Source organism: Euprymna scolopes, chromosome 33 (genome assembly GCF_053919585.1).
Source record: "Euprymna scolopes isolate OS-2025 chromosome 33, ASM5391958v1, whole genome shotgun sequence".
Taxonomy (NCBI): domain Eukaryota; kingdom Metazoa; phylum Mollusca; class Cephalopoda; order Sepiida; family Sepiolidae; genus Euprymna; species Euprymna scolopes.
The window spans coordinates 19257487-19283256 of NC_136514.1; the positions used below are offsets into that span (position 1 = coordinate 19257487).

The 25770-nt window shown below is 32.9% G+C and overlaps 2 protein-coding genes across 7 annotated transcripts in view; one reads left to right on the forward strand and one right to left on the reverse strand.

Moving 5' to 3' along the window:
- Positions 1-24770, forward strand: part of LOC145258161 (uncharacterized) — a 463400-nt gene extending 438630 nt beyond the window's left edge. For all 6 annotated transcript variants that reach the window (XM_080115963.1, XM_080115964.1, XM_080115965.1 and 3 more), the window contains one exon: positions 1284-24770. In XM_080115963.1, the coding sequence (XP_079972089.1) occupies positions 1284-2407 (1124 nt within the window). In that variant the 3' untranslated portion in view covers positions 2408-24770. The remainder of the gene's footprint in view (positions 1-1283) is intronic.
- LOC145258162 (glutamate-rich protein 2-like) overlaps positions 1-25770 on the reverse strand; it is a 124037-nt gene that overhangs the window by 63326 nt on the left and 34941 nt on the right. The window lies entirely within an intron of this gene.

Below are 25770 nucleotides of genomic sequence, written 5' to 3' on the forward strand. Positions count from 1 at the left end.
ACATGGTCTGATACATGGTCTGATATGTGGTCTGATACATGGTTTGATACATGGCCTGATACATGGTCTGATACATGGCCTGATACATGGTTTCATACATGGTCTGATACATGGACTGATTCCTGGTCTGATACATGGCCTGATACATGGTCTGATACATGGTTTGATACATGGCCTGATACATGGTCTGATACATGGTTTGATACATGGCCTGATACATGGTCTGATACATGGCCTGATACATGGTTTCATACATGGTCTGATACATGGTTTGATACATGGCCTTATACATGATCTGATACATGGCCTGATACATGGTCTGATACATGGACTGATACATGGTCTGATACATGGTTTGATACATGGCCTGATACATGGTTTGATACATGGCCTGATACATGGTTTGATACATGGCCTGATACATGGTTTGATACATGGTCTGATACATGGTCTGATACATGGTTTCATACATGGTCTGATACATGGTTTCATACATGGTCTGATAGTAGATTTGTAGAGATAGAAAATAGCCTCAGGTGTGAGAAAAAGATTAGAGCGATAGAGAGAATCGATTTTACAAGAATCAGAAAGAGCAATGGATCTAATGTATGAGCTATAAGGAAGAAAGATCAAGAGTCTTCTCATAATAATAATAATCTAATTTCTAAAACTCACTATGTCTCTCTGTCCGTCTCCATATTTTCAAACTCTATCTCCTCCGAAACTAATAGTCGCAGAGCGGCACAAGGGGTTCCAAATGATTGTTTTTTTTTATAGACCATTCTTTTATGGGTCTTTAGCCGGTTAAAATAGTTTTTAAAGGGTTGAAAAATGGGTCAAAATTGAAAAAAAATCGTTATACATTTTGTTCATTCATCTTAGTTTATTTTTAATTTTTAATCAGTTCATATACATGTCACATTGGTACAGTGGTAACGTCACCAGCTTTGAATGCTACAGTTTTGATTTTGATTGTAGCTGATGGCACCCAAATACTTTTTTTTTTTACTTTTGAAATCACGACTCTAATAATATATACGAAATCTGTAAAAAATTAAAATATCATATTGAAATCACGATTCTATAATAATATATACAAAATCCGGACAAATTAAAATATCATTGCAAAAGACGTTGCCCCCTCTCCCACCAGTCTTTTTTATGTTTTTTTTTCTATTGAATTTTTATACAATTTATTTGGAACTAAATAAAAAGAAAAGATGTCTTTCCGTTGAGTTTTCTAATTGCATTTATTTTTTTTTGTTCTTCTTTATTCTTTGCAGAAGCTGCAGGCTTCAGTGAATCTCTGCTCACCTGTGACGGCATCGTCTTTAAGGATTGCAGTCCTGCATTCTGCACAAGTCGGCAAGGAATTATCAACATCAACAAAAGCAATTCATTCTTCAGCTTTCGGCGCCGAAGCAAATTCACCAAAATGGCAGAACATTTTGAATACAATCATATTCCCGCCCAGTTGTCATCGATCCAGAACTTCCATGTCAAGAGTGTACTCTGTTACCATGACAACCTTGTGATCCTCCACTTTGTACAGAATATGATGACGCAGTTTGGCGTCATCGACTTGAGCATCAATAAGTTTCTTGGACATTTTGGGAAACAGAATGTAGAATTTGTTAACGAAGCGTTATGGGGAGAGCTGAGCCCAGACGATTCAACTTGTCTTATAAAATTCCCTAGTCTCCGTAGCGACAACAGTGCATACGTCTTTCAACTCTACAATCTAAAAACAAAACAAATGATGAGCGAGGTGAGCTTGCCCTACGCCCATTCGCTCTTTGCTTTCGACCCACGCTTCGGGAGTCTTCGTCTTGCAGTGACCAGCTTCCGACAAGGAGAAGAGAACTCCTTGAGTCTCATCAGGACGGACAACTGGGAAACAATAGCATTTAATCCTCAAATCGACATCTTCCGTGACATGAGGCGGCCAAAATTAAAAAACTTGCTCTTCTCGAAAGATGGGTTGCTGATATTTGCCGTGATGATGACAGGCGGTTGTTTCTGTCGGGAAAAGAAGTCCCGCAAGTATAACGCTCTGACCATGGCTGTCTATGTGTTTGATGGCGATACTTCCCAAACACTTTACTGCATTCAATATATCCGTTTTATCTGCGGCCAACACTCTTGCCCTGTTAATTATGTGCCTCTGTTTTCCAACTGTGGTGACCGAATGGCGCTCGTTTTAAATGTCCAAGATTCTCCAACCGACCATATCGAAGTTTATAAACTTCCTAACAAAGGTAATCTACAAAACCGGTGCCGTACCAGAATATTGCAATACTTTGCTCCCGACATGATACCACGATTACCGTTACCGCAAAAGTTACTGGACTATTTACAGTTTAAGCCGGAGTATATCCAACCACCCCCGTTGGTCAGTTTGGCTTAATTGAATTTGAAAGAAGAGATAGGTGAAAAACTAATTTAAAACGAAAAACGGAGAAAGGATTTAAATTGAAAAAAAAAAAAGATATATCCTTTTAAAGAAATAAAAGAAATAATGCACTTAATAAAGCAAATAAATTTCTGACAATTTTACAAAAGATAATCATGTAGTTTCTTGACCCACGTAATGTTATCTGAAAAACGATGCACAATAGCTCAAAAAAAATTTTTTTTTTTTAATTTTAAGATTATGACATGCTGAACGTCTTGGTGTTAAACCATTAAGTCCCTGGGGTGTCTCTTTTTGTTGCTATATCTGTTAGGTCACAGGTTTTGTTTGATGAGGAATCCAAAGATAATTATTTAAGCCATCGATTCATTAAAATCGATAAGAAATAAAGTGTTTCGGCAATAAGATTGACAAAGTAAAAAAAAACGTCCCTATGGTGTCTCTTAGAACGGAACCTCTTTTTGGTACTTTATCTGTTAGGTCACATGTTTTGTTCAAAATTGAGTACTGATTCCCAAGTTCAACAGAAATATCCCCGACTTTGACAAGACACACCTGAAGAAGATCGGAGATTAGACCGGTAAAAATGTTGTGAAAATAACACTCAAGATGAGAACAGTAGTACGAAGAATCCAAATAATAGAAATTATCAATCTTCATCTCAAAAATTCAGAAACATAAAAATGTTTTCGTTAGAAACCATTATTAATCTGTTAAGTCGGAAGGTATGTACATTTGTTTACTATTGAGTTGAAACTTTATGTAATAACTAATAATGAATTAGAATATACGAATTTAAAGGGAAAAAAGTTATTTATTTTATTTTAAAAAAGTGAAATATTGATTCTATTATAAATAGGATACTGGATGCATATGATATATTTTAGAAACTAATAAGCTACATACATTCAGGATAAAGATTTACACATTATGGTAAGAAGAAAAGCAGTTCACACAACAAGCTACATTGCACTTTTGATAATAAGTTAGTGGATTACTACTGCACTTTTGATAATAAGTTAGTGAATTACTACTGCATCTTTGATAATAAGTTAGTGGATTACTACTGCACTTTTGATAATAAGTTAGTGAATTACTAATGCATCTTTGATAATAAGTTAGTGAATTACTACTGCACTTTTGATAATAAGTTAGTGGATTACTACTGCACTTTTGATAATAAGTTAGTGGATTACTACTGCACTTTTGATAATAAGTTAGTGAATTACTACTGCACTTTTGATAATAAGTTAGTGAATTACTACTGCACTTTTGATAATAAGTTAGTGGATTACTACTGCATCTTTGGATAATAAGTTAGTGAATTACTACTGCACTTTTGATAATAAGTTAGTGGATTACTACTGCACTTTTGATAATAAGTTAGTGAATTACTACTGCACTTTTGATAATAAGTTAGTGAATTACTACTGCACTTTTGATAATAAGTTAGTGAATTACTACTGCACTTTTGATAATAAGTTAGTGGATTACTACTGCACTTTTGATAATAAGTTAGTGGATTACTACTGCACTTTTGATAATAAGTTAGTGAATTACTACTGCACTTTTGATAATAAGTTAGTGAATTACTACTGCATCTTTGATAATAAGTTAGTGAATTACTACTGCACTTTTGATAATAGGTTAGTGAATTACTACTGCATCTTTGATAATAAGTTAGTGAATTACTACTGCACTTTTGATAATAAGTTAGTGGATTAGTACTGCACTTTTGATAATAGGTTAGTGAATTACTACTGCACTTTTGATAATAAGTTAGTGGATTACTACTGCATCTTTGATAATAAGTTAGTGAATTACTACTGCATCTTTAATAATAAGTTAATGAATTACTACTGCACTTTTGATAATAAGTTAGTGGATTACTACTGCACTTTTGATAATAAGTTAGTGGATTACTACTGCACTTTTGATAATAAGTTAGTGGATTACTACTGCACTTTTGATAATAAGTTAGTGAATTACTACTGCATCTTTAATAATAAGTTAATGAATTACTACTGTACTTTTGATAATAAGTTAGTGAATTACTACTGCATTTTTGATAATAAGTTAGTGAATTACTACTGCACTTTTAATTATAAGTTAGTGGATTACTACTGCATCTTTGATAATAAGTTAGTGAATTACTACTGCATCTTTGATAATAAGTTAGTGAATTACTACTGCACTTTTGATAATAGGTTAGTGGATTACTACTGCACTTTTGATAATAAGTTAGTGAATTACTACTGCACTTTTGATAATAAGTTAGTGGATTACTACTGCACTTTGGATAATAAGTTAGTGAACTACTACTGCACTTTTGATAATAAGTTAGTGAATTACTACTGCACTTTTGATAATAAGTTAGTGAATTACTACTGCACTTTTGATAATAAGTTAGTGGATTACTACTGCATCTTTGATAATAAGTTAGTGAATTACTACTGCATCTTTAATAATAAGTTAATGAATTACTACTGCACTTTTGATAATAAGTTAGTGGATTACTACTGCACTTTTGATAATAAGTTAGTGGATTACTACTGCACTTTTGATAATAAGTTAGTGGATTACTACTGCACTTTTGATAATAAGTTAGTGAATTACTACTGCATCTTTAATAATAAGTTAATGAATTACTACTGTACTTTTGATAATAAGTTAGTGAATTACTACTGCATTTTTGATAATAAGTTAGTGAATTACTACTGCACTTTTAATTATAAGTTAGTGGATTACTACTGCATCTTTGATAATAAGTTAGTGAATTACTACTGCATCTTTGATAATAAGTTAGTGAATTACTACTGCACTTTTGATAATAGGTTAGTGGATTACTACTGCACTTTTGATAATAAGTTAGTGGATTACTACTGCACTTTGGATAATAAGTTAGTGGATTACTACTGCATCTTTGGATAATAAGTTAGTGGATTACTACTGCACTTTGGATAATAAGTTAGTGGATTACTACTGCATCTTTGGATAATAAGTTAGTGGATTACTACTGCACTTTTGATAATAAGTTAGTGGATTACTACTGCACTTTTGATAATAAGTTTGTGAATTACAACTGCCAGACTCATTTATATAAGTTCATACATTATTGAACAAATAGAATTTTAGTAAATTTCACAAGACATTTTAAAAGGGTTCCATCATCATCATCATCATGTGCTGTCCTTTGTGTCCGAAGACGACTTCCTGTGAACCATCATTCTCCACTTGTCACGGTCGCGACTGAGGGTCTGCCAGCTTCCAGTAGGGATAAACCTGTCCTTTAGATTTCGTTTGACGCTGTCACAAAACCTGAGCTTAGGTCTGCCTATGCCTCGTACCTCATCTTCCAGTTGTGGAAACAGTATCTGTTTTGGTAGTTGGGAGTTCTCTATTCTGTTTACATGCCCGGCCCATCTCAGGTTTTTCCGGATGAGCAGGTCATACATGCTTGGGAGGTTGGCTTGTGATAGGATCTCCCTGTTGCTGACAAAGTCATACCACTTGACATTTAAAATCTGCCGGAGGTGTCTCATCATATACGTGTTGAGCTTGCAGGCTACCAGTTTTTACACTGGCCAAGTTTCTGCACTGTATAAGAGAGACGAGAGGACGATGGCGTGGTATTTTGCCAGACCTTCTGTTTGAGGTTTCCATAGGATATGGAGGCGTTAGCCATTCTTGCAGAAATCTCCTTGTCCATTTTGTTGTTGTTCATGACCGTGGTCCCTAGGTATTTGAATTTGCTGACATTGTAAAAGGGTTCCAACAACTCTCAAAGACAAGTGTATGAATACAGATGAATTTTATCCTTTCTTCAGAGTAATTATGCAGTAAGCAGTATTATTATATATTATCTTATTGACTGTAATAAGGAATTATTTGATGTCCTATTTATTAGGCAATGGAACTTAATGGATTAATGGATTAAAATCAATTAGTATTATGCATGAAATAGAAAAATATTATTATTATTAAATTAGTCAACATATTGGCATAAATCCATCCGGGATGTTTTGTAAGATCATCAATCTAAAACTTGGAACAGAGACTGGTTAATATGAAACGAAAAGAAGTAAATTCTTTTTGTGGGTTATATAAAAATAAATTATTAAAAACAATTAAAATATTTATTTAAAAAAATCTGAATTTTAATTATCTAAATAAATTATTTTTACATAAACTCACTAAAAGAATTTAATTTTTCTGCTTCATATTAACCAATCTCCGTTCCAAGTTTTAGATCAGCTAGCTTACAGGACGTCCATGATGCATGTTATCTAATTTACTAATGTAAGAAGTAAATAGTATTATGCATGAATTCAGGAAAAAAAAACAGAACAATTTTTCAATTAGTAAATTAGCCAAATGCATCGTGGACGTCCGTCCTGTAAGCTTGTCGATCTAAAACTTGGAATGGAGACTTATTAATTTGAAGCTGATAAAGTAGTCTTTTAATGAATAATATGATAATAATTTATTTAATCAATTAAAATTCAAATATTTTTTATAAATACTTTGTTTTTAATAAATTATTTTTATATAGTTTGCCAAAAAAGTTTAGTTTTTTCTGCTTAATATTAACCAGTCTCCATTCCAAGTTTTAGATCAACTAGCATACAGGACATCAGCTAATTTACTAATTTAAAAATTGCCTTTTTTTCAGAATTTATCTCTGTCTCTTTGATGGAATGGTCATTACTGACCAGCCCTGGCACTCTACACGAATCGCCACCATTGACCCCGGTTCTGTGCCATTGTGAGTAACTCATCCATGCTAATGTCCGTCACGTTGTCTGACATTCTTGTTTTTGGTCTTCCATGTCCTCTTTTGCCAGGGGTTGTACCAAAGAGCAGATCTTTTGTTAGACCATTTGTTCTGGCATGTCCTAAAATTCTGAATTCACAAAGAGTACTAAATTGATTTTAATACCAATACGTTCAGCATGTTATAATCTTTAAAAAAAAAAAAAAAGCATAATTTTTTTTTATAGTGTTTCTGATAAAATTACATGGGTCTAGAAAGTACATGATTACGTTACAAAGTCCCCCCCACACACACACACACATGCTCTTCTTCCATACTGTGTCAAGTAATTTGCAAAGACAAATTCTGTTTAATTTTCACGCAATCGATGGATCGATTACAAATATAGAGAGGGAGAGGAGACAGAAAAAAAAAGCAAAAAAAAAAAACAAAAAACGAGCGATTGCAAGAATTAAAGGGAAATAATTCATTAGCACTACAACTTTTATTCTTCCGCTCTTGGAGTAACTCGAATCCATTTCTAAATTGTCTTCAGAGTTTTGGTAAAAAAAAAAAAAGATAAAAAAAACAAATAAATACATTTGCCATTTGAGCTGTGACGAAGCATCTTAATATATAAGGCATTTGCTGATGAACTCAATCCTTATTAAGTGCTCTTGTGTAATGGCATTATGTCTAACCAGGTTAAATGTAGTAAAAAAAAAAAAAGAAAAAGATTTTAAATGACAAAATCCTTCCAAGTGCAAGAGAGGAGAGGGGTATCTCAGATCGCAAATTAAGAGATTGAAACTGTTAAATTAATATCGATTTCTTTTTTCTACAAAATTGAATTCTATCAAAGTCCTATAGAAAATTATGTGCAAACTGAATCAACTATCACAAATGAAATTAAAGCCCAGTGCGGTTAAGAACTGACTCAGAGTTTGAGCGCTAAAAGAAAAGAAAAAAAAAATAGAACTTGATTTAAATTATGACCAAAAACAATTTTTATGCATTTTTTTTTTTTTTAATTATTTATTCATATTTTTTTCTTTAGTACAGAGTCAAAATTTAAAAACTTTTCGCCCCTCAAGTTTTATCTGCTCGTTCTTCTGTAGATCTAAATCCACTACCATTTGTTCGTCTACAGAGGTTTAGGTCTGCTTGCTCCCCATCCCCTTCCGACACGCTGCAATAATTATAGTGTCTCAGAATCCACCCAGAAGTTTTTCGTAAAACAAAAACAAAAAAAAAAACGAGCCGGCACATATTTTATTTTTCATCTGTAAAAAAAAATTCGAGTATGTTTTACTGTGTACAGTCCGTTGAAAAAATGGTCGAAAAATCAAATATATAATAAATAAACGTTACCAAAGGCAATATAAGTTACTCTTCTACCTAACTGGGTAGGTTTTTAGTGTTTTTTACTTAATGAAAAATGTTTATTCGGCTAAAAGAAAAAAAGAGGCTTTTTCAAAGGGTACGCAACTATAAGAAAAAATTACAGCATAACAAATACATTGTGGCCATTTTGTCTTGAACCTGCTTGCTTTTCAAGCTGAGTAAACATTTTACATTTTACTAAAAGCACTAAAAACCTACCTAGTTGGGTCGAAGAGTAACTTATCTTGCCTTTGGTAACATTTATTTGTTATATATTTGATTTTTTTACCATTTTTTCAAATCTCTGTGGGTTGTAAAACATACCCAAAAAGTCTTTTTAAACATCTTAAAAATGAATTGTTGATCGGACTCTATTTCAATTTAGCTGATTAAGTAATTACAGATTTAAAAAAATTAAAAAAAAAAAAAAAACGACTTCTTTTTGCAAGTTTTTAAATCTATCAACATTTCCTATTATTAAAATTTACACAAAAACAAAATCAAAATCTACTGAAAAAACAAGCCAAATAAAAACGTATTTATACAAAGAATACAAGATATTTTTCTACACACAGCAGCCTAGAAAGAAAATGACCGCTGAGTTCTTAGATTACGTCCAACAAGTCTTGTAAACGATTTTTGTGACAACGATTTCATGCAAACTGAAGAAATAACAATGTTCCAACCTGTCATAAAGCTGACAATTTTGAGATGATTTCATGAATTGACACACATCGATCAATAGCCAATTATTGGAGGTGTGAAATTTATAAGTTACCATGCACATTGAACCGTTATTCACAGTCAATTGATGGTTGGAGATGGAAATGTTCAAAAGATGGATTTTATCATTCAATGAGAAAAAAAATCTCTTTTTTTTAAGTTAAGCAAACTTTCCATGCAAACAATTATATTATTTATATGTGGAATAAGGATTTCTTTCAGTTTTTATATAAAATTCAAACTCAGCAGCCATTTTCTTTCTAGACAACTGTGTCTACACATTAGCGATTTTTTTTTTAATTATTATTCTCTGCATATTATTTGGAGTAAACATTTTGAGTAAATCTTTTGAAAAGAGTAAAGAAATAGCATTCTGATGCCCATTGAAAAAGGGGACCATGGGGAAAAGGTTGAGAACCACTTACTTGAAAAGTAGGGTTTTTTTTTTGTTTTTTTTTTGGGTTTTTTTTTTGTTTTTTGCATCCCTTTTCTTAATATTCTTAACAAACACAAAATATTTCTTTTGAGTGATATACTAAAAAATGAACCATGTCTCCTCCCCTAAATTTGATCCTTGTTCAATGCTCATTTATAGTGGCCTTTTGCCAAACATGGTTCAGTTTAGTAACTATACAAGATTTAATTTTTTAATAATGGTTAAATTTTTTTTTTTTTCCATAACTAAACTCCCCTCGGATTACTAGACTTTCGAATTCCCTCCCTGTCTCCTTCTCTGACTGTACTAAAGTTTAAATGTAACGTGAACAGCCATCTTGCTGCTCAACTCTTCACAGTTCCCTGTTAGACATGAGCCCAAATAGTAGCTCCTTACATTCCAAGTGGCAATATGCCTTATTTGAGGTGGAAAAGAAAATGGTTTTAACCAGATAACGGTTTAAAGAAGATATGACTAATTTCTGTGAAATGTCAAGGATGCGCTTTCTTAGACATTTTAGATTGAAAAGTTGATAATATAGGAATAGAAGATTGCATGTTAAGCGTCTTGAAATAATTAGTATTAAAAAAAAATAATCACATGCTCTCTCCCTTAACCCTAAGTTTGGGTGGCAATATTAATAACACACAAAAAAAAAATCCTTCCCAACACATACACACACAACTGACTTTCAAATTTTATTCATAAAATATCAAACAATTAGACGGATTTGTGGAAATTCTACAGTTATATCCTTGTTAGGGTTCACAGCATTTCCATTTTATCGACTTTTGGTATAAATGCAGACTTTGTAATATTATTGTAACACCTTTGCTTAAACTGAAGCAGGCATTTCTTTTTTTTATATGGAAATCACTCCAGACAAGGCATAGTAATATTGTATATGTTAGACTTCTATATCGCTATTTTTTTTAGCCAGTCTAAGAAATTATCTTCAGATAGATGGGCTATCGTATAGCGTCTTTCCAGTCAAGTGACTGGACAGTGCAGAATCAGGTGGTTTGTGTCCCGGAGGGGGGGGGGGGCTTCCTTACACTTTGGGCAAATTGGGGAGTCTATTTGTCTCCACCTGCGTTTTTTTACTGCAGTCCTGCAGTGTCTTGTTCTGATCCGGTTTGTGGCTACCAACTGCTTCCTACTATTTGTAGCAAAACCTGGGAGGTGCAAAGTTGGGTCTTCAATGATGTCCCCTCCTTTGGGAGTATTGTTTATCCATTCCTCCTACCATTCCACTGGTTCGCAATTTTTTATTTTTGAGTTGTGGAAGAGCTTTCAGTACTTGAGTCTGGAGGTATCTGGGACATCTTATAAACTTTGTTGGATTAGTAAGTGCCTGGTGTCCTCCTCAACGTTTTGAATCCATTTTTGAGTTGCTTCTTCCCTCTTTGTGGACAAGGCATGAAGCCACTTGATGTAAGGAGCTAAAAACAAAAATACTACTTGAAGGTTAAACACTAACTAACAATAAGTTAGATGGTAGATTCTGATTCAGAAAACAGCAATTCTCCCTCTTTGTCATAAACATTGCTTGTGGAATGTGAGGACTAAAAGACAAAATAAGGGAAGCAAGAGTTGCAAAGCTGTCAAAAATAAACATATCTAAGTACTCTGGTTAATTTAGTTCTAAAATATATCCGATTATGGGGAGAGGGTGATCGCTAAAATTCTTGTAGGAGTTTGTGTCATATTTCCATTCTATTAACGCTAGGCACGAACGTAGACTCCACAATACTATTGCATTATCTGGAAAGAACAGATTTAGATTGAGCGAGACATTCAAGACAAGAATGCTACCAAATGAAAGTTAAAAAATCACTTTTTTTTACATTAGATTTTCGACGATTGAGCGATCTTATCTTTTAAAATGCAAGGAGTGTGAGGGTGATAGTGCACAAACATAAAATTCCTTAGCATATTATCTAATATATAAAAAGGCACTATGTCTGCCTGTCTCCATATTTTCAAACTCTATCTCTTCTGAAACCAAAAGTCGTAGAGCGGCGCTAGGGACCTCAAATGATTGGATTTTTTTTATAGACCGTTCTTTTATGCGTTTTTAGCCGGTTAAAATAGTTTTTAAGGGATCAAAAAGGAGTCAAACAGGAAAAAATCGTCATACATTTTGTACTTTCATCTTAGTTTATTTTTAATCAGTTCATATGTGTGTCACGTTGGTACAGTGGTAACGTCACCAGCTTTGAATGCTTTCGGTTTCGATTCTAGCTGATGGCACCCAAGTACATTTTTTTTACTTTTTAAATCCTGACTATAATAATAATATATACGAAATCTGGACAAATTAAAATATCATATTTAAGCGTATTTTACGACTGGGCTTCCCCCTTCCCCTGCTAGTTATCTAATATATTAATACTGTAGTACCTTAACGTAAGTGTCATGTGTTTCATGGTTTCCAGAATATAAATTATTTGATCAGGAGATCCTATTTCTTAAAGTAGGATAGAAGGTGATAACATACTACGAACATTAAATTATTTGTATATAGATATGTTAATTTTATGTTCGAAGTATGTAGCACCTTTTATTCTTCCTTTTAATAAATAGGATCTCCCAATCACTGAAGACGTAATGAAAAAAGAATAAAATAAAATAAAAATTATGTCAGTTTTGGGTTGTATGTGAAAATAAAATCTGTTTTGTTGGTCTTCTGGCTAGGATACATGGGTAGCATCTGTTCTGTTTAAAGATGATATAATGATATCGTGGGGTTTCCATTTGTGCCAGACAATCATACAATAAAAGTATGTCACAGGATATGAAGATAAACCATAATAATAACCGGATATATTCTGACATTACATTAACCAGACTAGTTAGATAAATACTTTTACAGTTTTAACAAAAGGGCCACAATAATATTGCGAGGTTTCCATTCATGTTGAATGTCCACAGAATGTCCAGCAGTAATATATTACATATGAAAGATACCGTAGTGGAATTTCCACAGGTCTTGCTAGTTATTATTATTATTATTATTATTATTATTATTATTATTATTATAAAGATTATATTATATTTTCAAAATATATCTAGCTATGGGGGAAAAGGTTATCTCTCAAACTCTTGTAGAATTTTACGATATATTTCCATTCTATAGACGTCCGGCATGAACACTCCACGATATCATTGTGTCCTCTTTGGACAGAACACATGCTACACTTTGAGCCTCATCCGAAGGCTTCTATCTATCGCCATCCCACAAGGGATGATGTGATACAAGGGTCTTAAAGTGGGATTGACGAGTCAACGCTCAAGAGGAAGAGCACTCTAGCCTGCAAAAAATGCCTGGGCAGCCCCGGCAGCATTCCTTAGGCAATTAGCAATAAACTAAGTTCTTCTCAAAGAGAGAAGGTAAAACTTGGGAGGGTGGACCTCCTAGAGCTGCACAAGACCAAGCCATAACAGGGGAAAAGGTCATCTCAATAAAGGAAAGTTTATTTTTAGTTTGAGTTTCGTGTTCAACACAACACCTACATCAGATGAGTTTTTTTAATTACAATGTTTGCATTTCATCTCCAGATTAAAGTGTCTTCCAAATATATGATGTATAGTTGCAACACCATTTTCCCACTATGAAAATCAAGATTGATTTGTCACCCCAATTTTGCTTAAGTGCTCATAATTCCTAGTTAGCAACTTATTTCTTTTCTTCCCTCCCAGTATTCTCCTGACTCAGCGAGGGTATAGCACACATAATATGGCACAGTTGTATATCGGTTTTTCTTGGAGATAGACGCCTCTTTGTCTTCTGAAGTATCCAGTCACCCCAGCTGACTAATGTAGTTATGATTTTATGATTTATATATTTTTGCATTTTTCCAGTGGGAATGAAAATTTGTACATATAGGTGCACATTATGTGCTATCAGGCTACTCTATAATATTTAATATGGAATTAATATGTGTTGGTATTTTCTTTATCATAAGTTTTGATGGGATTATTATTTTATTTACAATTTATTACTCTTTCAGTCTTGTAACTATGAGCTTAGCTAATGTAATATTTTAATTTTTCCTTAGTTTTTTAATTTATTTTATTGTATTTTTTTTATATTAATATCAACAAGATACAAGTGATTCAAATTGTACAACAGGAACTGTAGATATATCATGGACCAGCTGGGTAATGATATTTTATATATAAACATTTTTGTAGTAGGGTGTATAAACACCTCATAGGACTAACCATGTTTGAAACACCCAGGTGACTGGCGCAGGATTAAAGAATAAAAATAGAACAAATGGATTAACGTTATTGCGGTTTTGAATTCTTTAACTTCATAAAACGTCCTAGGATTACCCAGAACCTGTATTGTGATGGCTATTCTACCTATATAAGAAAATTGTCAGACCATTTTTCATCTGCTTTTTTTTTTTCTGTCTGTATGTCTAGGAATTCATGTTAAAATGTAAATTTTTAAATTAAGATTTTAAAAAGTATAATTTTAAAACAATTTTATTGAATTAATTAGAAAGACCCGTGCTCTAACATTGCTTGGGAGGAAATAGAAAATGATTTGATTTTTAAAAAATTATTATTAATTAATCAATTAAGTAATTTTTTTTTATTATTTATTTATTTATTTATTTTTTTTTTTTTATTATTATTATTATTATTATTGTAGTAGTAGTAGTAGTATCAAGCTAATTTGTTCTTTTCGTCTATATTTTGACAAAAACTCTAATTTTTAGAGACATAACAGCGCAAAATCAATTCAAAGTTTCTATTTTCACTTAATTTGCTCTCATTAGCATTATTTTTTAAAAGTGCATGACCAAAAGGATAATTAACTGATCCATCTTTTAAAAAAAAAAGGTGTAGAAGATAATTATGTTTGTAAAACCATAAAATTGCCTTAGCAAATTATTATATAAGTAGGCAACATTATCTTAAGACCAGAATGGAATACTCCTCAAGTGAAAAACAGCCCATAAACTTGATTATATAAAAGTTTACGAGGGAGAGGTAGTACCCCGAAATGATGCATATTTTCTCCTGATAACTCGACATTATCTGGAGACAGGAATGAAATAACCTACAAGTTAAAACAACCAATAAACTTGATTACATACAAGTCTATAAGGTAAGTTGTTTCTTCCAATATCTTCTGTTGGTTGCTCACTTCATTGCAAGTTTCTGTTACTGTCCCCCCCCCCCCGTAGCAAATATCATTCTATATATAGGTATATTATTATATAGGTAGGCCTACAAAATAAAATAATCTATAGAAAAAGGACTAATATATGAACCATCTTTATTGGCCATCTTAACATGTAAATACAGAAAAGTCAAGGAGAGAAGAGGTTAGTAGCAGAAGACAAAAGTTCCAGAAATCTGGACGAGGAAAGCATATTTTATGATCGGGTCATGTCAGGGAGAGAGGGTGGGCTGCTAGTTTATATATTTATAAAAGTCAGAATGTATGTGTGTGCGAGGACACTTTTCAACCTATATACTCAACGAATTTTTGATCTATAGACTTGAAATTTGGTATATAAAGTATTCAGACATGTGGAAAACTTTTTAATCAGTTTTCATCTGGAAAAAAGGACTTCTAAGGGGTTAAAATTGAACAATTGGTACCTCGAAGTCATCGAATTTTTACCTGTTTGTAAACTGTCTCACGCCTGCATATGCACAATCATGAAACATGTCAACTTCCTTATGTTAATAATAAGTAGGTTTGAAAACACTTTTTTAAGATTGTGGCAAGCTGGTCTAATGGTTGACTCACTGTCTTTGGGTTTTGGTTTCGATCTCGGCTCGAGTATTTTTTTTTTTTTTAATTCATTTTTATTAAAAGAAATTTAACATTACGTTTAATACCTACGGTATTTCTGTTTTTAATACATAAGAATTCTGCATAAATCAAGATGTAATATTAATGCATATTTTACGATCGGACAATGCTGGGTAGCCTGCTAGTTATTAGTAATTGGGAGTTCAGCATTCAAATTGCATGGCCTAAAATTTACAAACAATATGAATTTAAACAAATGCATAGAAGACATTGACAAGACTGCTGCAAGGAAAGTGAGCAGCTTTACAGCACTAGAAAAATACTTACACCTGATAGTTTCCTATATCTATACAAAGCCGCTGTTCGCTCAGGCACAAAGTATTCTTATCACATATGGGCTGGTGCATCGCCCACTAATCTCTCTCTCTCTTGCTCTATCGGACAGGGTCCAACAAAAGAATCTCCAAATTAATAGGTCCTGCACTGTTTGTCAACCAAGCTCTAACCCCTGTCCCATCACTGCAATGCTGCATCCCTATGCCTGTTTTACAAATATTCTAGTGGAATGTGCTCCGACAAACTTATTGCACTGGCGACCCCTCGACATAAATACCCTCGAATAACCTGTCAAGCAGCAAAATCCCACATTCACTGTAGAAAGTTCCTCTCCCCATATGCTGGAAAGCCTTTTACTTTAATAGTTTCTTCCTTCAAACTGCTAGGCTCTGGAATTCCCTTCCTGTTCCCTGCTTCTATGACAGTACTCACATTCAGATGTTTAAGTGTAATGTGAACAAACATTTTGCTGCTTAACTCCCTACTTAGTGTGACTCTGTAGACATGGTCCCTAATTCATGGTACTCCTTACATCTCAGTGGCAATGTGCCTTGTATGTGGTGAACACGAGTAAAAAAAAAAAAAAAAATTAAGAATTGTGATGTAAACAAGCACTTTGATTTTAACTCCATTGTCTCATCATTATGTCGTGGGACGGGGATGAATATCGAATATGAATAGGTGTTGGTTGTTCGTCTTCTCCAAAATGACTCTCAATCATTATAGTTCATTTGTGCTCTCAAACGAAAACATTCATTTTTACATGCGCCTCTGTTAAACCAAAGAACCCTCGTTGAAAAAAAAAAAGCAAAAACGCAATGAAGGAGTAGAAAGAAAGGTGGGTTCTTATTCAGATTTGGCACTTATGGCGACAATTAAAGAAAATAACAGAAAAGTCTGTATGATGTACGTACTCGTTACAGAATGAAGATACCATATTCCGAAAATCACGTAAATTGATCAAGTAGTTTTATTTTAAACTAGGAAAACCAAAATGTACGGAACAAAATGGCCGCCTGCATTACTTGCTGTATGCAAATTTTTTTCAAGTAATTTGTAAACCTTTTTGAGGTGCTTGTTCAGTATAACAAAATTTCAAGCAAATGTATTTCAGGCAAAAACACCATTACATAATTGGGTGTTATTAGTTTAAATTTTTAAAAATTACAAAAAAATGATCTTGTGATGGCAACCTTCTGTTTAATAAAACAATGGCCTTTTGCATCTAGTTTGGTGCACTGCAGTGTCTGCAGTGGCTATAAAGATGCAGGCTCCGGCGGGTGATAAGGAGACCTAGGTTTGCCTAGTTATCAGGGTCCCCCTCTCGGCATTATAGACAAAGTCCGACAGAAAGGCATGCCAATAAAATCGGAGCCAGCATAGCTGCAGGAGTTGCCAAAAAATGCAGCAATACTTCACCATCTGCCTATCAAGACTCCAAACTGGATTTTTTGTTAGCGTTTACTCCCTTAGCCTTTGCCTTTCCAAAGGCATCCATAAAGCAGTGGAGATATTTACGCATAGCTGGTGAAAATTAAAAAAATATTTCCAATTTTGATAAAAATAACGGAGATCCTCATTGTAGTTATCATCATCATCAGTGGCTCTGCTGTTTTAACAGCGTCGGCGACCACGGCTCGTCATGGTAATCTCAGGAAGACAAGTCAAAATCATAGTTTCTTGTTGTTTTCCGTTTTGATTCTGGGGTGTGTCTCCCCCCCCCCCAGGGACTTAAACACACCCTCAAATACCAACTCGGAAATTTGTATGACTCAGTGGGCTACATACAGCATCTAGCCTTCCTAAATGCTCACCCATTTGGTACTGGCCAGACTCATCAGTGCTTAACTTCGGACTGTTGTGTCAACATGATTGTGCTGTGTATTGTCCCATCCATAGACCTTGAGCCCCTGGAGGGGCATAGGCCATCTACAACTTTTTTGTAGATGTTTTTGTAGCGAGGAGTTCTTTTTACAGGGTGAGGGTGTTGGCCCCACGCCCAACGTTCCCAGTAGGTACATACAGTGCCTAGCCTTCCCAAATGGTCACCCATCTGGTACTGGCCAGGCTCAATGTTGCTTAACATCGGTGATCTGGCGAGAACCGATGTGTCAACGTGATTGTGCCGTATTGTAGTTGTGGTTATATCAAAATAATAATAAAATCATCCAGTAGAAAAATAATTACAAATAAAAATAAAATTTATCGAATTATTAAGTTTTATTGTATGTTTTAATGTACAAGAGTTGTACAACCAATTCTGTATGTCAAACTGACTTATCTCCCTGCTTTCCTTGAAATCCGTGAATTGAGAAAATAGAAAACGTTGAACCGCTAACGTCTATGATTTATTGTGATAAATAGATCCAGCACACCTTCTGCTGGATCTATTTTTCATCATTTTTGGGAGCTATACTAATTGCAACATGACATATAAGTGCGTAGTAATGTTTTTTAAATAAAATACATTTCTTTTCACAGTTTTTTTGTACTGCCCAAGCACCATGTTTTTAAGGATAAAAGAAAGAAAATGCAGATAGAAATCGATTTTCTGATCAGAAAATATTCTGTGGCAAAATAAACACAAGGACATTTGAATAATTTGATGAAATTTCCTTTTCAGTGTTAAAGGACAAAAAAAAAGTTTTCATTTGTAACATAAAAGAAGTTTTTTTTTTGTTTTTTTTCACAGTTTAACTGGTTGACATATTTTTTTCAAATACACTGATGACTTTTTCCCTCTCTCAGTAAAACAAGATTGGTATTCTAATTGACTATCTGATACAAATCAATTGTTATTATATGTGGTTAATAATTTTTGGTACTTGTACAGTTTTTAATCAAGACATTAAAAAAATGAAAATATCGAAAAAAAAGGTTATATTGTATGTATCCGTTATGGAATGAAGGTCTGCGGAAAAAAAATTCACTTAATTTCATCAAGTAGCTTTTTTTTGTTACAGCGAAAAAAAAAACAATTTGTTATGATACCGAACAAAAGGTTCGATTTTTAGAAAGGAAAGCTAGTATTAAAAATGGGGAGGGAGTGTCGGCGCTTTAAACTGAGTTATTTCCATGTGGCATAGTCAAAAAATTCCAAGATGCCTACCTTCAACGTCATAAAAGCTGTCATAAAAACATGTTTTTCCACTGTAAAAAAAACAAAAAAACTACTCGATCAAATTAATTTTTTTCGGAGATCTTCAGTCCAAAACGGATTTGTACAATATAACCTTTTTTTGATATTTTTTTATTTTTTAATGTCTTGATTAAACTGTATAAGTACCTTAATTTTTTTTATTAAATGCATGAAAGCAAATTATGTAAGCTTTGTATAATTTGATTGGCTTATTCATTAGTTGCGTCCTGATTGGTTAAAATTTTGGGGGTAAAAATCACCTGATTGGTTGTTATTTATTTGATTAGAGCTTCCATGTAAACCAAGATGAAAAGTATAGATTTCCCACCACCACTACCACCATATTTTTTTAAACGCACACAATTTGCCTTCCCCCTCTTCCTCCCGGTTCTACAATTGCAGACTGAATTTTTTCGCTGAGCAAATTTTGTTGCTTTCATGTTCCCTATTGTTTTGATGCCTCTACAAAATATTATTTTTTGGTGAATTTAACAATATTTGGTATTTTCTTTTGCTAAGGTTTTAAACCATGCCGACATATGCACCAAGTCTAAGTGTGCATACATAAATTTATTTTGCTGCGTTTGTTTGCACTTGTCTGTTTTCTTAACAAAGAGAAATAGTTAACAAAGAAAGGAAACCTCTATAAACTATAAATTGAATCAACTAGGTTTTAATGACTGCATAAAATACGAAAAAACAAAAGGAACAACTTTCAGTTGACCTTCATACATGCATGTGGTATCTACTAACAAACAGCAGGAAAACGAGGTGTTTGATTTTTCATCAGAAGGTCGATTTTTAATATAAGGAAAGATTTATATTTAAAAAGGTGGGGGTATATTAAATATTTATTTTTTGATGAAGGATGCGTTTTTTTTTATTTGAAAAACTTAAAATTATCTAAATAAAACTTTTTAATAAACAACATGGCAAATGCTCCAACTCCAATCTGTTGCCAAACTTTCGCAAAAAACACTCAACTATTTACAACCGCATATGACATAATCACGTTGACACACCAGTTCTCGTCAGATCATCGAAGTTAAGCAACATTGAGCCTGGTTAGTACCAGGTGGGTGATCATTTGGGAATTCTAGGCACTGTATGTGCTCTCCGCTTATCTCGGCATTTGTTTCCCGTTGTCTTGTATATACACATCAGTTGCCACTAGTATTTAACAATGTCGACTCAGGAGTGGTGTGGTTGGAGATTGTGCACCTCCTGCCACAAAAATTTCCCATGCAGGCACACATCCGTGGGTATCCATAGTCTGTCAAAGACTGAAGGAGCCTGTATATATATATATATATATATATATATATATATATATATATATATATATATATATATATATATATATACAGGCTCCTTCAGTCTTTGACAGACTATATATATATATATATACAGGCTCCTTCAGTCTTTGGCAGACTATGGACACCCATATATATATATTTACAGACTATGGATACCCATATATATATATATATATATTTACAACCACTATAAACGATTTCTCCCACTCTCTATCTGGGCCTAAATGTAAACGCAGATTCTGTGAACAAAGCTTCTTTCCCCAGAACTGCCCGTCTGCAGAACACTGTTCTGCTGGCCTGCTTCCCAGTTGAATACAACATAGCCTTTAAATCCAATGTAAACAAGTTCTTGTTGAGCCGTCCCCATAAATAATCAAATTCTACCCAATTTACACATTAACAATTACTACACTACCATCTTACATTCATTAACCTTTATTCTCGAGGCACCTTCAGGCCTTGATAAATGGTGACTCCCACGTGAGAAAAAGAAAAAAACGAGGGATAATTATTTTATATTTTAATAATTATATTATTTTTTGGTAGGCATTTTAATTTTTAAATAAGAAAAAACTGGAGTTGCTTAGAGTTCCTTTTTTTTCCTCACAAGGTCGATGATTAATATAGAGAAAGTTTTAGCTTCAGAAAAATGGTGTTCAATGGTCAACCAAAAGCTGTTCCTTTTGTTTTGCTTACTTTGTGGGGTCCTTTAAACCTAATTGATCCTATAAATTGATTTAATTGATATTTGTTTTCATTTCCAAAAATGATTGTAGGAGCAGCGGTAAGAACCACGAAAGAAACTGATTCTCTTTCGATGGTTATTTTTGCTCGTTCTTCACATTTTGGATTATTTACATCATAAGGATTTGAATGATGATCAATTTAAATTTTTATGAAATTGAAGAAAACTCCGAAGAATCTAACATGGAGAAAAAGAAAAAACAGAAAAAGAAGATTATGATAAAACCAAAGAATGTTTATCGTAAACTCCTTTCATTTCGGGGGAGGGGGGGGCAACAAAAAAAAACATTTTTTTGTGGAATGGTTTTATTTTCCAGTTCAGTCATCAGCAATTAGAATTAATAAAAAGAGGATTAGTTATTAAATAAATAAATAAAAATGAATTGATTTTTTTGTTTTTTATTAGAATTTTAAATTTTAAAAATTTTTTAAGGCAATTTTAGTTGGAGATACTGTTTTGATACGAGATAACAGTAGATAACATAACTCTATTGAAAGATTTGATAATTTTCAATTAAATATTTATTTACCAGCGTGATGTATTAAATTAGGTATATCTATTTAGTTTTTAATTTAATTTTCGAAGCATCCCCTCCTTTTCAAAGTGAAATCTTCATTGAATTCAGAATAAATAAAGAATTCTTAAAATACCTTTTTTCGATTAAAATTTTAATTTTTAATTAGAGGGCTGGTGTTGAGTTGGTTATCTTCCTTGACATCTTGTCAAAAATACTAGGAAGTTATATTTTTCCAGTGTAACGAGTTTTTATTCACCAGTTTGCTTGTACCAGTCATTTGACATTAACTAACTTAATATTGTTATTCATTTATTTATTTATTTATTTAATTTATTTATTTATTTATTTTTTTTTTTTACACTTTTTATACAATGTAAACAACTTTTCCATCTTGAGTTTTGAAGATTGAAAAATTACTAATTTTAGGATGTCAGTTATTGACAGCAGTGTGTTAGATTTTGGAATAGCGAGTTTGGATATCAGTGTGCCGAATTTTACCCCAGAAATTGTTAGCTGAAAGTGCAAAATAGTTAACAGTCCATCTAGAAAGTGCAGAATAGTTAATAATTGACTAATTAACCATAACTCAAACTATCTTCTTTTTTTTTATCATTATTATTATTTTAAAAAAAAACAACAACAACAATCATTATTTTCTTTTCGAAAAAAGAAAAGAAAAAATTAGGTGACTGATATATGCAGACCGGTAAATGAAAACATGTCAGGAAAATACAATATGACTTCTTAAATTTTTTGGAAAACATGAACAGAGATACGTCTAAAAATCATAAAACCAAGGGAGATAATCGCCACCCCGTTGTTATAAAAGTTTATTTTAAGCTTAACACGATATTCTATAAAAACCACTATTATAGCTTTAAACACGCCTATATCAGTTAGAAAAAAAATGTCATGATGACCAGATATGTAAATCGAAGTAGGTATGACAGACTCCTAGACAATAATTTAAACTGAACTGAAAAACGAGAGAAAAAAAAAACAAAACAATCCGGTAATTAACAAATCTTCCTCCCTCTTCTCCTGCTTGATAAAACATCTAAAACGACGAAGCTGCGTTTAGCTTTTCTGTTATAAAATGTCTTATAATTACAAGTAAAATAATTTAAAAAGATAAAAACAACAAATTTCGGAAATTTTGAGATGAGGATTAATTATTTGGATTATTCGGATCACTCTTCTCAGCTAGGATGTTATTCGCACAACGTTTGAATCAATGTAACCGCTGACCTTCTTCAGATACATCCTTTCGAACTCAGCTGTGGTGCAAGTAATAACCAGTTATAAGTGACAGTTTTTTAGGGATCGAAGGTTCAATCCTCGGTGCAAGCTAATACTAAGAATACAATTACAAACTATTCATATTATTTGGATCCATCAGACTACTGTTCTCATCTTGAATATTATTTTCATAATGTTTCAATCAATGTAACCTTCGACCTTCTTCAGATGTATCGTGTCAAACTTGGGAAGGTTTCTGTCGAACTCAGCAATTTTGACAGAATTTCAAATGGAACTCTTTATTTACTTCACAGGGGGTAGCATGCTCTTGTTCTGTCAGCCATGACTTGATAGAGGTCCTAAGTAATTCGCAATTATATTTTCAGGTCACCCACACTGAGAATTGAACCTTCAACCTTCAGGGGAATATCACTTTTATAATTGATTTTTCTAAGTACTATAATCACTGTGCCATGGGCCAATTGTAAAAGTGATATTCTCTTAAAGGTTGAAGGTTCAATTCTCAGTGTGAGCGACCGAAAAAAAACAATGTTTGTTCATGGCTGACCAAACAAGAGCATGCTACCCCTGTAAAATAAATAAAGGGTTCCATTAAATTCTGTCCAAATTCCCGAGTTCGACAGAAAGATTCCCGAGTTTGACAAAATACACTTGAAGAAGGTCGGAGGTTACACTGACTGAAACGTGAAAATGACGCTCAAGATGAGAACAGTAGTCTGAAGAATCCAAATAATACAAATAACCAATCCTCATCTCAAAAATTCAGAAACATCAATTATAAACTATTTAAGGTTTCTACCTGGTCATGGTTGGCGGAATGAGAGTGATCTACTCGTCTGGATTAAATAAGGGGTTCTATTCAATAATACTAAGAATACAATTGCAAACTATTTAAGTTCTGATTTTTTTAGATGAGGGATGATTATTCATATTATTTGCTTTAATCAGACTAACATTCTCATCTTGAGTGTTATTATTTTTTATCCCCCTTTTTTCCTTTCTTTTTTCTTTTTTTATTTTGTTTCATATCAGGTGCTAAATAATAACATATTATAAAAAAAAACGTCTATATGAAAAGTAAAAACAGAATTTCGTTAAAATTCAAAATTTAAAAACAGACAACACGGGATAACACATAATTTAACAATTATGTTTCATCGGCAAATTTAGTTTCGTAAATTTTAGGGATTTTAAGAAATTACAATTAATTAAACTTTAAGGCCCCTCCCCTTTTTTTTTTCGATACAAATAATTCAGAAATAATATCCTCCAGTGTTTTATCTTTGTATTGACTTTATAATTTTTTGTAAATTTATTTCAACTTAACTTAAATACGAAACCTTCTAAGTGTAAAACTAAACCCCTCTCCCTTTCCTTAACCAAACATGGCGAGGTATAGATAGTCGGAGGTTACATCAGCCGAAACGCTGTGCAAATAAAACTGAAGATGAGAACATTAGTCTGCTTAATCCAAACAATACATAGTTAAGATTTCTACCTAGTCATGGTTGATGGAACGAGCATGATCTACCCTTATAGATTAAATAAAGGGTTCTGCTCAAAGCTTCCATACAAACTTTAGAGTTCTACAAGAAGGTTGGCGGTTACATCTGTCAAAACGTTGTGAGAATAACATCCAAGATGAGATCAGTAGTCCGAATAATCCAAGTATTTAAAAAAAAAAAAATGGTGGTCAATATTTTTAACACTGAAACCAACAGCAACTTAAAAACTTTTTTTTTTTTTGGCTTTCAATACAAATTTTGAAACAGTTTTGCTGCTTGCCCTTGATTGATGTTTTTTTTTTTTTTTTAGCAAGTAACTTGCTCAGGTAATCATATCTTCACTGGTTGTTTTAAATTCAGTAACACAGAAAAAAAAAAGATGAAAGAAAAAAAATCAGCAGAAATTATTTTTGTGTAAAATTTTTGTAGAGATTGTATGAATTAAAGTTGTCGACACAAAAACATCACTTTCTTCAGTTTTATTATTATTTGCTTTTTTTTTTCTTTAGATTTTTTTTAAAGACAATGCCAAGGCAATTTTGATTGAGAGACACTGTTTGATACAAGACAAATGACGTAGATGAAATGAGATATTTATTTGCGGTGTGTGTTGTATGAATGATGAGCATCATTTATTCATTTCGTATGAATCTAATAATTATTGTTGGTATTCGTTTTTCTGGTATCTTTCTAGTTAAAATTCTTTCTAGAAAGACATCAGGAATTTACAGGAGGGGCCATATGAAGGTTGCCAACTTGCTTCCCAAAGTGAAAATGTTTATATGGAAGGAATTGGATTCAAAGTTGACACACTCAGGAAGTCAATCAATGTTGTTAACTACTACTACTACTACTATCATCATCATCATAATATTTTTTTAAGTTGTTTGAAATCTGCGTTTTTAGTTATACATTGTTAAAATTGGCTTCTGGATCAATTTCCAACAATTTTTTTGAACAGTCTTAAAATGGTGGCTGATTGAACTACCAAAATAAATTATTATTCATGTTTTGCAAAGATTTATGCGGCCACATTAAAAGATTTAATGAAAATCAAGTTTGAGTTTGGCGTACCTAATGTTAGATTTTTAACATTACATTTCATTAGCTCAAGAATAGTTAAAAAAAAAAAAGTCTGCAAATAACATTGGTCTTTATGTTAATGCAGATAAGACAAAGTTTATGACTTTCAATGCAGAGGAGGAGATCGAAGTTCTAGATTAAACAATACTGAATTTTACGTACCTGGGCAGCAACATAGATATGAGAGAGATATCGAAATTCACATCTTGAAAGCATGGGCTGCATTGGATAAGTTACGGTCAGTATGGACTTATAGGCTAACTGACAAACTGAAAAGGCAGTTCTTCAGAGCAGTGGTGGAGTCTGTTCTTGTTTACAGTGCTACAACCTGGACACTCATCAGAAGATTGGAAAGAAAGCTAGACGTGTACACCTGCAT